General features: G+C 43.2%; 1 protein-coding gene across 3 annotated transcripts in view; it reads left to right on the top strand.

Moving 5' to 3' along the window:
• ARHGAP44 (Rho GTPase activating protein 44) overlaps window positions 1–14,133 on the top strand; it is a 171,369-nt gene that overhangs the window by 56,773 nt on the left and 100,463 nt on the right. The window contains exon 1 of one of the 3 annotated variants that reach the window (XM_072821070.1): window positions 9,249–9,333. The exons of 1 other annotated variant lie outside the window; for it this stretch is intronic. In XM_072821070.1, the coding sequence (XP_072677171.1) occupies window positions 9,251–9,333 (83 nt within the window). In that variant the 5' untranslated portion in view covers window positions 9,249–9,250. Of the gene's footprint in view, window positions 1–9,248; window positions 9,334–14,133 lie in introns of those variants that run through there. One more of the 3 variants, XM_072821071.1, reaches the window with a different exon arrangement.

Here is a 14,133-nt window from a genome sequence, read left to right as displayed (position 1 = left end):
CATATTTGTTCTAATTGATTTTCTCTGTATCTATGTGTGTAGTTGTCTTTAAAACCAAGTTAGGGTAATATCATATATAGATAATGTAACCTCTTCTCCACTTGACAGTATTATGACATATGCACAAAAGTGAAGGGACAAGCTGTTATGAGCATGTCATTTATAATATGAAACACTGGAAGCAATTTAAATAATAATACATAGAAAAAGAACAGGAAGGGCAGGTTTCAGGGGTTCCTCCAGGGCAGAGGTCCAGACTATGGTAGATGGGGAGAAAGATCTTTCGTGTTTCACCCTGTGCTTTATAAATGCCATGGCAACCTTTGCAAAGAGGAATCAGTCCTTTATTATGTATATTGTGAATGTTTTCTTTGAGCCTGTCATTTGTCATTTATTGTCATGTCTTTTTTTCCTATAGTAGTTCTAAGAAATTTGTATCATGTAACCTTCTCACAGTAGGATCTCTGAATTTGGAATCGTGCCAGGGAAGGCCTTTCTTACTTTGAATATACGTTGTTTTCTTTTTTTTTTCTTGATAAAATATTTGGATGGCTTATTAAAATTTGTCCACAGTTGGGGGTCTTTGTGTCTACAGAAGCCAGATAGAGGGGCCCATTGATGCTGAAGACTGCAGAGATACTTGTGTGATGAATTATCTAGTGTAGTCTGGGCACTAAATGGAAGAGGCAGCTATAGCAAAGAACCATAAATAAATATAAGGAAGTGTGGCTATAAGACTTTGAAATGCGTGGGGTAGGTGTGTGGGTAAGAAAGCCCTACTTTTGTGAATGCTCTGGGCAAAGCTCTAGATTGCAAAATGCAAAACAAAGCAAGACCAAAAAAGCCCCCAAATTACCTTCAGGAAAGGGGAGTTCGTTTAAGTTCCCAGCATCAGGCACACTCAGTGATGCTGACCCCTAGGGATTTGATAGATGTTATGGCAGCAAGAGATAAGCTGCCATTGGGAGCCAAGAGGCTACATCACCATGTTATCCTGCCTTTCTCTGCCCTCCCCATTTCTGTTGCTGCAAGTTTCTCTACAGATGGGCCATTGGAGCCACGGGCCTGATGGGTCCAGCCCCAGCTAACTGTCCTCTCCTGTTTAAAATCCCAAGAAACGGATCCCTGGGTGGCACAGCGGTTTGACGCCTGCCTTTGACCCAGGGCGCGATCCTGGAGACCCGGGATCGAATCCCACGTCGGGCTCCCGGTGCATGGAGCCTGCTTCTCCCTCTGCCTGTGTCTCTGCCTCTCTCTCTCTGTGTCTATCATGAATAAATAAATAAAATCTTTAAAAAAAAAATCCCAAGAAAATTGACTTAGTCCTGATATCTTCACCATCACCGCCCCCATCAATTCTGGCTGCAGGCATGAGGTTGTCACATTGTCTGTGGGGTGGCTGCTTCCCAAGATTTTAGGACAGATGAGACCAGAAGACTATTTAGCATGGCAGATAAAGGTCCTTCCTCTCTGCTTCCCTATAGGTCTCCTGAGAGCTATGATTTTCTGCCTTTTTTTTTTTTTTTTTCAAAAGCAGCCAGGCTATATATAGAAACATACCAAAAGCTAGCCCTAAGCAATTGTGAAGTAGGTGAGGTTTATTTTTTGCATTTCCACCCTCACTGTCTTCCACAGTAGAAGTTTCTTTGGAAGCCACTTCGGGGATTGCCAGGATTTCTAAACTTCTTAAAAAGCTGTGATGATGCAGAGGTTCTTCTGCCTGTGAGCTTTGAGCTCAGAGTAGGGTTATCATCTGCTTCTCTAAATTTTGTGAACTTGGGCGAGTTATGTAAACTCACTAAACCTCAATTTCCCCATCAATAAAATGATGTTATTAATAATCCTGACCTCAGGGGTTTTGTGAAAGTTAAATGAAGGTCAAGTCTTAGCACACCGCAGGGTATTTATGAGGGCTTAATAAGGGTTTCATTTGGTGGTTTTTAATGAGTAAGGACGCTGCCCATGATTATCCATTCCCTGTGCATTTTCTGTGTATCCCTGTGCTTTCCCCAGATTTTGACATTTGCTTCCTGTAATTGTATTCTGAATATAACATATCATTAGAAGCAGAATAATGAATATACCTTTTTCAAGAAAAATCTCCTTTCCCCACCTCTTGGCAGATTTTCTATATAAAAAAGAAAAGTTACCTTGCTTTTCTGAACCTCAATGCCATGCTGCTAATTAGCAGCAAAGCCATTTCTGAATCTGAGAACGGACCTCTTTTTCCCAAGCCCCTAATAATCCACTTCCTGCCACTTCCCATGGAAGCTTGTTCTTACAAGGACCTGGTTAAATCCTTCCTGCCAAGCCCTGAGTGGCTGACAGTGTCTAAGAGGATAACATCTTAAGCCACCAAAGGATTGACTATTTCATTGTGGTATTTTAGGCATTGGTCCCCAGCATTTTGCAGAGGCCAGGAATGAACTACCTTGAAATACCAAAAGTCACCTCACATGGGACTCAGGAGCTTAATTAAATGAAAATCCAGCCCCCATCCTAAAAGGAAAGTTTATCCTTATTCTGGTTCCTGCGTTGGCGAGACCCTAAATAGACCACTTGGGTTCATTGACTGCTGAGTTAGGGAAAGATTTGGAAAATGTACAATTCAGGACAGATTAGATATTTATTATTAGAATTTCAGCTTAGAGAGTTGGAAAGTAATATTTTGTCAGAAAGCCAGATATATGCCATGGAGTGAATGGCCCCAGCTCCTGGTGTTCCTTCTAGCCGCTGGAGTCTCCCAGCCATCTGTGATTCAGCCAAAGTGTGGCCAATGCTCAATCCACAGTTCCTTGTGAACACTGGGGACCAGGAGGTGTGGGAATTGGCCAAAGGCCAGATAAGAAACAGTAGGTTGTCCCCTCTCCTCTTACACAGATGGTACCATGCTGTGTCTCCAGTTCATGTGTTCAATCCTAACCCCCCAGTGTGATGGGATTTGGAGGTGGAGCCTTTGGGAGGTGATTAGTACATAAGGGTAATGCCCTCATGAGTGGGATTAGTACCCTTAAGTAAAAGAGATCCCACAGAGCTCCCACGCACCCCCCCCCCCAAGATGGCAGCCTGTGAACCAGAAAGCAGGTCCTCACCAAACACTAAATCTGCTGGCACTTTGATCTTGGACTTGCCAGCGTCCAGAATTGTGAGAAATGAATTTCTGTAATTGATAAACTGCCCAGGCTCTGGTATTTGGTTATGATGGCCCAAATGGACTTAGATAGATGGGGGGATGGAGACCTGCCATTGAGTGTCTGCTCTCCGAGTGGTTTCTCTATTAGTAAGGGTGGATTTATATTCCTGTGGAGGACAAAAAAAAAAAAATGACTTTCTCATGTAGCTGTGCTGGTGAGGATATTCTATAATGATAGAATAGTTTGGAGCTAGCCGCCTTTTCTAGGAAATGACTTGTGCCCCGTGTTTTTCTATAACAGGATGCCCTATCTGCTAAACTTTACTTGCATTGGTTGTTCATGTTACGTACTTGTTTATATCCTGCCCTACACCAAAAGGGACTTGCACATTTATTCAGCAAATATCATCAGATGTTGCCAAAGACAGTGTCCAGTTTCAGATGGATCTGCTCTTGGGACTGGGGTTACTGATAAGCACGACGCACCCAGCCACTGCTAGTAGGTTGGGGTTTTCTGCCACTTACCCTGTCTGTCCTTGTATTGCTGTTATTATGTGTGCGTGGGACCCTGCAGGTTCTCCCTTCTATGTATTTTTGAGACGACAGCACTTACTCCGGCTTGGAAGGAGGAACGGGAGTAAGTCTTATGCCAAGTCTGTAGTAAGCCTTTGGCTATGTATTAGCCCACAGTGTGTGGGCACAGGAATCTTCTGAATGGAAACTTCCAACCAAGTCTGCTATTCTAAAAACACCCGTGTCAACCGTATAGAGGAAATGTATGTACAGCTGCCATGTCTCATTGCCTTCCTTTACCTTTCCTGCCCTCCTCTTTTAGTTGTGATGGGACTCCTGAATCCCCCATGCCCAAGCAGAGTCTTCCACTCAGCAATTCTTTAGGTGTCCAGGAGGGAAGACTAGGAGAGCCAATGGAGTTCCTGGCCAGGTGTGTGATGATGTTAGCTGGGACCCTACAGGTGTGCGAGGGCTCTGGTGTCAGATCAGACTAAAACAGTCCTCCCAGGGCCCCGATCCTGGCCTGTTGGGTTTTACTTTGGAAGAAGCAAAGAGGGGGGCATTGGGAGGAACTAAAAAAAGAACACCAAAGACAGGGACTCCTAGAGGTTGAGTCATAGTGTGTCCCCATTCAGAAGAAGTTCTAACCCTAGTACCTGAGCATGTGACCTTACCTAGAAATAGTGTCTTTGCACATGCTCAAGCTGAAATGAGGCCATTTGGGAGAGCCCTAATCCAGTGAGCCTTGTGTATGTGTCCTCATACAGGTGGGAAATGTGGACACAGAATCACACACGGGATGTGTGGAGGGAAAATAGTGCGCAGACATGGGGAGAATGCCATCTACCAGCCATGGAACACTTGAGGTGACCAGAAGCTAAGAGAGAGTCTCATTCACAGTCCTCAGAAGGAACCAACCCTGCCAACACCTCAACTTCAGATTTATAGCCTCCAGAACCAGGAATCCATACCTTGCTGTTCTGGAGGCAACCCCATTTGTGATACTTTGTTGGGAAAGTCCCAGGAAAATGATGCAGGATCTTGTCCTAAGTCCCAGTAAGAGGATCTGCCTCTTCTCCTGGCATGAACCTGTTGCCTCCTCAGGTTGGGTCAGACCTAGAGGACTGTCTTCCCATCCTCACTTAAAACTTCCAGATTGCTCTCCTGCCCACATTTTGGGTTAGCACCCAGGACCAAAACACTGTCTCTCGACTCCTATTATTCTTTCTTAATGCTTTCCGAGAGTTCCACTTGTTCTTGTGAGTTCTATCTGGTGCTGCCATAGCTTGTTTTGAGCAGGTGGAGTAAAACATGCAGATATGAACATGATTGTCAAGCAGGAAGAAGTTATTTTGTTAGATTCAGAGCTCCCTAGGGACAGGAGTCCTAGCACACCATTCAGGGCCACACAGGGAAGCACCAAGGCAAGGTGAGCAAAGAGAAAGAGGGGAACTGTGGGCAGGAGCCTTTATTTCAGTTTAAGAGGGGAAAAATGGGCAAGAAAGGTAAGCAAGTAGTACAAATGTGACTGGATAGTTTGGGTAATGTTGGTGGGGTCTGGGTTATGGGGGTGGTCTTGCTCCTGGGGCGATCAGGGCTGAAGTATAGTGTCCCTGACTGCAGAAGTCAGAAGTCTAATAAAAAGAGGAGGAGGGTAGTATGGACTCCAAATTGGTTGATCTGCCTGTTAAAGACATGCTGGTAGGTGACTGGTTTGTTATTTCTAGGAATTAGTTAACCCAGGGAATGGTGGTTATGGTCTGCAAGACCCCAAATGTCAGAGCATCAAGAATACAGAAAAAAAGAGAATGTAGTTAACATAATGCATTATCCAGTGATACAGTTTTTTTTTTTAATGGCTCTTTCCACCCCCTCCAATTTACACTTTAAAGAATCCCTGATAAGTTAACAAGCCTCCTGACAAATGTATTCTCTCTAGCATTTGCAAGATATACTCGGTCTCTTGTCAAAAGACTGTCCAAAAACTCCAGCCTTGTTATTTAACACCAGACATTTACGGATCCTGTTGTTTAATTTATGTTTCTTCTTTCTTTGAAAGCTATGACAGGAAAGCAAAGTTGAAATGCCACCAGGAGGCTCAGTTTTCTTTGTAGAACTTCCAGCATTCAGAGATACATTCAGGATTTCCTCTGTCTGTCCCATGTCTTCTTATAGACTGATTACCACCACCACCACCCCCTTTTTCCCCTCCTGTTTATTTTCTGTCTCTGTCCTTTTGGTGCTAAGCCGTGATTTTCTTCAGGACACCCTCCTTCCCTGCTCTGGGTCCATGTGTTATCAGTGGGGTTGGTCTCACCCTCATATTTAAGGTGAGATGTGATTCCAGTTCAGCTGAAATCATTGGTTCAGGCAGAGCAGGGGAACCAGATTGGACCAGTCCATAGGCATATTAGTTTATTAGTTTCCTGTTGTTATCATAACAAATGATGACAAATGTGGTGACTTTAAAACAGCACAAATTTATCATCTTACAGTTCTGGAGGTCAGAGGTCTGACACAGGTGTGTGTGGTGTGTTTAAAGATTTATTCATTTATTTAATACATAGAGGAGTAGCGGGGAGAGGCAGAGAGAGACTCAGGCAGACTCCATGCTGAGTGCAGAACCCAATGTGGGTCTTGATTTCATGGCCCTGACATGACCCTGAAACCAAGAGTCGGATGCTCAACTGACTGTGCTACCTAGGCACCCCTAATACAGGTCTTACTGGGCTAAAATCAAGGTGTAGCCAGGGCAGTTACTGTTCCTCTCTGGAGGCTCTGGGGTAGGGGAGGAGTTAGTTTCCTGGACTGTTCAGGCTTCTGGAGTGCACCTGTGTTCCGTGGCAAGTGGCTTCTTCCTCCACCTCCAAGCCAGCAATAGTGGATCTTCTCACATTGCATCTCTGACCCTCCTGTAGTCCCATCTTCTGCTGACCTGCTCTTGTGCCTCCTTCTCCACTTTTAGGGACCTTTGATTTACTTTAAAGCCGCGTGGATAATCCAGGATAATTTCCCCATTGCAAGATCCTTCATACATCTGTGAAGTTCTAGAAGTTTGCCATGTAAGAGACTATGTTCACAGGTTCTGGGGATTAGGCTATGGACATTTTTAGGGGGTTAGGAATCCGCCTACCACAGTGGCTGAGATTCAGTTCTGCGACATTTGCTGGGTCTGTTGGGAAGACAAACTTTTTCTATTGGCGTTTGGGAGAAGATAGGCTTTAAACCTGAGCCCCTGTCAGCTGTCTTGAAACCGGGCGGGGAGAGGCTGCTAAAGAATGGAGCACATGCTGAACAGAGCAGACCTGAATGGTAAGAGGAGCCAGGCCATGTCCTCATGGTGTCCTTAAGGCCACTGAAGCCCATTGAGAATTTTTAGTCATTGATTTGGGATGTTATTATGTATCTCCTCTTGTGAGATGAGGAGCAAAGATCACAAAAATGGACCATGAGCGAGTCCCTCTTCTATTGCTCTTCTGAACATGAGGTACAGCTATAGATTGGGAACATCTGGATTGATACCCTATGAGCAGAGTTTCATGGTTAGCATGTTGTTTCAGGAGTGAGAATTCTGTTTCTTCCTATCCCCTGGATCCTAATCTCTCACTTGCCTATTAACATCTCAGGTTCTCATTAATTCCTGCACCTGTGAAATGGTGAGGTTAGGTGGACAAGTACGTTCTTGGTATCTATGTTATGAATGTTCATTACATTTCTCTAGAATGGCTGAGCTGGCAGGATTCTTTGAAAGGTCATTGAGCCCAAGTACCTCACTTTTAAATGATGAGAGACCTGAGAGCCGGAAAAGTTGAGAAGCTTCACTGGGGGAATGAACAGCTTTGAAACAGCCCTGAGAAAACAAGGACTTCTGATCGCTAATCCCATTATACCACATTTCTATAATTCCTTGACCTAGTTAAATGAATTCCCCTAAATTTGTAAAATCTAATGTCATTCACTGAGATAATTCCAGATATTTGAGTCTCAACCTGAGAACTGACATAACATTTAGCATGTCTTCTTTTGCTAAGTATATTTTTATAAAATAAAGTTATTGTATTATCCTAGTTTCCTCCCATTTTATCTCTCACTGACAGTCATTGTAGTGCTAAAGGAATGGAGGTTCTAGAGTCTTTGTAAAGCCATCCTTAAGACCAAACAGAGATCTGGAGACAATGCCAAATCCTCAAGAACTACAAAAATTCTGCATCAAAGTCTAAATTCTAGAGGGTTCTGGGGAGGAGTTGGTCTGAGTATCTGTCCTTGATTTTTTTTTTTTTAAGATTTTATTTATTTATTTGAGAGAGAGAGCATAATCAGGGGGAGAGGTAGAAGCAGACTCCCCACTGAGCAGGGAGCCCAATGTGGGGCTCGATCCCAGGACCCCAGGACCATGGCCTGAGCTGAAGGCAGACACTTAATCGCCTGAGCCCCCCATGCATCCCCATGTCCTTAGTTTCTTGTCTGGAAAAGCTTGGTTAACAAAATGGTAGGTATTCTGGTTATCTAATGTGGTTTAACAGACCACTCCCAAACTAGTTGTTTAAAATAACAATGCCAGGTTAGGCTACAGGTATTGAGTTAGGACAATGTCTGTGACTTTGGGACAAAATGGTTGTGATGAGAAATTCTGTATCAAATGCAATCACCACTTATTCACAAGGTTAGCACATTGAAGTCTTAGAGCTTATACTCATGTGTTATGTGTTTATTACTCATGTTACATTACTTATCATGGGCATGGGAGCCTCAGAGTTTACTATCCATGTCATTTAGCTGGGGAAAACGTCAACAAAATAGCCAATCTGATGGAGATCTCCAAAAACCAGAGGATAAGAGTGCAGACAAGTGGTGAGCAGTGGATCTTGTGATGAATTTATAGTTGAGCCTAAACAGATGAGATCATTTCTTACCAGGAATCTATAGTGTATGTTAAATCATGATTCTTGGAACAAAACAGACAAACTGTAAAGGGAAAACATAACAGTATCCTGAAGTCAGGTCTCAACCAAACTCAGGAATGAGGGAGTGGGATTTGGGAGTAGGAGAAGGTGATTGGAAAAATAAACATTTTCTAGATTATTCCTTTCATGGATCATGGGAGCAGTGAGGAAGTGAAATATCTTCTGATATGTTAATAGAGACACATGGATTCAATTATGATTTTAGGGATAGGAAGTTCCCTTATGAATTGAATTGGGGTTCTCCTCTCCTTCCCTGGGTAGTTATCCTGTGTCAGGGAGAAAGCTTGCAGATCTACTCATTGTCTACCTTGATATGTTTGACCCAAGACAAACTTAGGTTTGGATTACTTTGCCTGGAAAAGTTTTCTCCGTGAACTCTCACCTTGAGAGCGTCATCCGTACCCTTGCTCTGCCCTCCACAGCGTCAGCCTAGATCCTGGTCTGCCTAATTTCATGTTTGACTGCACATCTACCCAGGAGCCTTCCCAGTGTGGCTTGGAGATTGAGTCACACTTGAGAAGAATGTGGGATTATAGGACGTGGGAGATCTAGAATGTGCACCTCTCACGACTAGGAAAGAAGACCAGGCAACAGTTAGAAGAAGGAACAACAGAGCAGTTGCTGGAAGGGGTTCTAAGGGATGAGAAAGGACATTACAAGCATGGACACCAATGTTTTACCTAATGGGGGGGTGTCCTTCTCCCTATTCATGGAGGTAGTCAGGTAATAGCACCCTTTTTAGCAAAATAATATTTCATTGCTCTCTCATAGCAATGAAATGAGCGTTTCTCATAGCGTTTCTGTCTGGCAGAAACGCCAAGGGCAGGAGGCTAGTGAAGAGTAAGTCCACATTTGTGGCTGTAGCGTGTTGTCTCCAAACCTGGGTAAAACCTGCATGTCACACAGGAACTGTGTACGAGGTATTTTCAGTGTCACAGACTTGGATGCTGGAGACCTATACTTGCAAGCCACTTTCCGTTGGACTGGATTATGGGTTTATTTTTAAAACTGTGCCCAGAACCATAGACCAGAAAAAGACCTTGGCAAGACATTGAGTCTGTCCTTAACCTCAGGGAGAATCACACTTAAACTCCACCCCAGAGGACCTCTCTGCAATGGCAGGTATCAAGAAAAATGCTCTAAAGGAATCCATTTGTCCTCAGGAAGCCCTTCTCCTATTTACACATCGGTCACCAGACCAGAATAGCACTGTGGTCTCTAACAAACAGAGGGGTAAAGCGATTAGTGTATGCCACACTTTTTACGCTCTTCTGTATCTCCAAGATCATGTTATGATCTACCTTTAAAACCACAAAGGTCCCCAAATTCTTGGAATTGACAATGACAAAGAGAGGTTTCAGGTGGAAGATGCATAGACTGCTGGGGTTGTCAGAACAAAGCAGCACAGATGGGGAGCTTCAAAATTAGACATTCCTTTCCTCATGAATCTGGAGACTAGAAGTCTAAGATACAGGTGTGGGCAGGACCGATTTCCTCTGAGGCCTCACTCCATGGTTTGCAGATGGCCACCTTCTCCCTTTATCTTCACGGGGTCTTTCCTCTTTCTGTGCCTTTGTCCTAAACTCTTCTTAGGAGGACCCTAGTCATGTTGGATTAGGGCCACTAATGATGTTGAGTGAATCACCTCATCCCCAAATATTGCCACATTCTGGAGGTACTGGGGTGTAGACTTCAATATATGAATTTGGCGGGTGGGGGGCACATTTTAGCCCATTAGAAATTCAGAGATCAGATAGCATCAAGACCACATCCCAAAACCACTTTGGAAATCATGAGGGAACCCATTCTGTGCAACACTGGTCCATCATGTATGATGAATTGTGAGAGATCAATAAAAAAAAAGTTTAAATAATACATTTAGGGGTGTCTGGGTGGTTTAGTCAGTTAAGTGTCTGCCTTCAGCTCAGCTCATGATCCTGGGGTTCCTGAGATCGAGCCCCATGTCTGGCTCCCTGCTTAGTGGGGAGTCTGCATCTCTCTCTCCCTTTACCCCTCCCCCTGCTCATGTTCCCCATGTTTGTTCACTCTCTCTCAAATAAATCTTAAGAGCAAATAAAATAACACATCTAGTGCACTCAGGCGAGCCTCTGACTCTTGGTTTCAACTCAGGTCACGATCTCAGGTTGTAAGATCAACCCGGTGTCGGGCTCCTCACTCAGTATGGAGTCTGCTTGAGATTCTCTCTCTCCCCCTCTGCTCATCCTGCTCATGCTTTCTCTCTATAAAATAAATCTTTTAAAAAACCTCACATTTATGTGCATAAAAATAGAAGTATTTATAAATACTTGATATTGTTAACATTATCAAATAATATAAGATAAATATTATATATTGTGTACATATTCTTACCCTAATGGAGCATGAAATTATTTGTGGGATATAAGAAATTAATATTTAAAATCTCACTATAATGAATGTTAAGGCATTCAAGGTTTAAAAGTCTTGTTTTTTTTTTAGAAGAGAGTAGTAATCTTGGGACTCAGAAATGCCCTTGGGAAGGACTGATATTCTTGGAAGGACTGAAAGGAAGTAATGAAGAATTGGTAGGGCTTGGATTCAAGATTAAAAAATAATGCCTGGATATTTTGGGAGCAGAAAAAAAATTCCTTTTTTTGGGACTAGGGAAAATATAATTTGGAGAAAATGTAAAATATATGCAGTACTTCTAAAACTCCTCTTACAAATGTATTCATTTGGGGGAGGTGCCTGGGTGGCTCAGTCAATTAGGCATCTGCCTTTGGCTCAGGTCATGATCTCAGGGTCCTGGGATTGAGCCCCATGTTGGGCTCCCTGCTCAGTGGGGAGTCTGCTTCTCCCTTTGTCTCTGGCCTCCCCCCCATCTTACCTGTGCTCTCTCAAATAAATAAAATCTTACAAATAAAACAAATGTATTTATTTGGTTAACCTTAGCAATATTAAGACATTTTTATAACATAATTTGTTCATAAATTTATCATATGTGGCATATAATCCAGTTTACATTATTTTGTAATACATTTATGTTAATTTTAAAAGGCTTTTTCTTTCTTTCTTTCTTTTTTCCTTTTTTTGGACAAGTTTAGCTTACCACAAAGCTAAAGAGGCATAGAATTTCCCGTACCCTTACCCCCACACATGCATAGTCTCACCCATTCTCTTTTTTTTTTCCTAAAGATTTTATTTATTAGACACACACACACACAGAAAGAGAGAGAGAGAGAGAGAGAGAGAGAGAGAGAGAGGCAATAACACAGGCAGGGAGAAGCAGGCTCCACGCAGGGAGCCTGATACGGAACTCGATCCCAGGACTCCAGGATCACGCCCTGGGCTGAAGGCGGCGCTAAACTGCTAAGCCACCGGGGCTGCCCATAGTCTAACCGATTCTCAACATGACTTACCAGAATGGCACTTTTTTTTTTTTTTTTAAACCAGGATGAACCTACGTCAAAATCACCCCAAATCCACAGTTTACCTTAGAGCTCACTCTTGGTGTTGTACATTCCATGGTTTGGGACAAATATGTAATGATACATATTCATCAATATAATATCATGTAACATTATAATGTCCTGTATTTTCACTGCCTTAGATATTACAAATTTTTTTATTGTGGTAAATTATATGCAGCATGAAATTTACCATCTTAACCTTTTTTTTTTTTTTAAAGATTTTTAATTTATTCATGAAAGACAAAGAGAGAGAGGCAGAGATATAGGCAAAGGGAGAAGCAGGCTCCATTCAGGGAGCCCGATGTGGGACTCGATCCTGGGACCTCAGGAACACTCCCTGAGCCAAAGGCAGACACTCAACCCCTGAGCCACCCAGGTGTCCACATCTTAACCATTTTTAAATATGTAACTCAGCAGCATTAAGTTCCTACACATTGGTAAGGTACCCTCACCACCATCCATCCACCCCTTTATCTTGCAAACACTGAAACTGTCCCCATGAAACAGTAACGTACCCCCTCTCTCTACCCCTGGCAACTACCTTTGGGATACTTAGAATACTTACTGTGTGCATTGTAGAGGAATTAGAAGATTTAATAAGAAAAAACAGAGAAATAAGTAGTAACATTTTGATACATACCTTAACAAGTATTTTTTCCCCTTGTCTATCCATACATGTAACTTTTTACTGTGCATTTTGGCTTATAGCCCACTCTCTCCCTTAGTATATTTTCAATAACTTTACATGACAATATATGCTTCATTTTTAAAATTCACATGGAAGTCTATTTAAACATTCCCCTTTAGATTTTGGGGGAAATCTTTGGATTTCCCCCCCAATATGTCCATATAGCAAAGAGCTGGGGACTGAAGATTACGTAGAAATGTAGACCTCCATAAATGGCCCTCTCATGACCTTTTCTTATAGTTAATCCTCTGTCTATACCTTTAGTTGTTTCTCCAGGATGAGTTCCTCCATTTTGGTTACTTAGAGGAAGGTTTTCTACATTTTTAGGCTTTTAATACATGTTGCCAAATTGCCCATTTAATGACTCCAGCAGCTGTGGATGTGCCTGCCTGGTTTCTATCTCCAGTAATCCTGCGTATTGTTCCTTAAAAAACAAATAATAATAGATGGATGTGGTTTTAAAAAATCAAGTTGTAGAGAAGGACTTGGAATGAAAAGGTATCAGCCCTCCCACCCTGATGCCATTCCCAGCCCTGCTCTCTGGAGGCAATTGTGTTTAATGGTTTCTCTTTTAAGTACCTCTGGTGGTTTGCCTCCCACATCCCTAAACAAAGGCTTATATTGCTAGTTCTTGCTCATACCCACATATCCACACATTACACACCATGGACTTCCTGTTGGGGAGAGGAGGCTTTGATTCTAGCACCCACATTCCCCTCCGTACCCAATTTTTAAGTCAATGTAATGCCATTTTATTATTATGTTCAAGCCTCTCTGCTGTAGATGGTCCAGTTTCTCTCTCTCTTTTAAAAAAATATTTTATTTATTCATGAGAGATGCACAGAGAGAGGCAGAGACACAGGCAGAGGGAGAAGCAGGCTCCCTGCGGGGAGACCGATGCGGGACTTGATCCCAGGACCCGGGGATCAGGCCCTGAGCCGAAGGCAGATACTCAACCACTGAGCCACCCAGGCGCCTCGGTCCAGTTTCTCTTGACTGGTGTGTGTGAGGAGTGTTAATTCACCTCTCCCTCTTCAATCTTGGCTTCTCTCACCTGTTTTCTTTTCCTCTTCTTCTTTCTTTCCTTTTACCCCCCCCCCCTTAAAAAATATTTAAGAGAGGGAGAGAAAGAACAGGGGAGAGGAAGGGCAGAGGGAGAGAGGGAGACAAGTAGGCTCCCTGCTGAGTGCAGAACCTGACAACGCAGGGCTTGACCAAGGATGCTGAAATTGTGATCAGAGCCAATGTCAAGAGTCAAATGCTTTGGGATGCCTGGGTGGCTCAGTGGTTGAGCATCTGACTTTGGCTCAGGGCGTGATCCTGGGGTCTTGAGATTGAGTCCTGCATTGGGTTCCCCGCAGGGAGCCTGCTTCTCCTTCTGCCTAT

Source organism: Canis lupus, chromosome 3 (assembly GCF_048164855.1).
Source record: "Canis lupus baileyi chromosome 3, mCanLup2.hap1, whole genome shotgun sequence".
Taxonomy (NCBI): domain Eukaryota; kingdom Metazoa; phylum Chordata; class Mammalia; order Carnivora; family Canidae; genus Canis; species Canis lupus.
The sequence above is the reverse complement of the archived record's forward strand: the minus strand, read 5'-3'. Positions and strand labels throughout refer to the sequence as shown.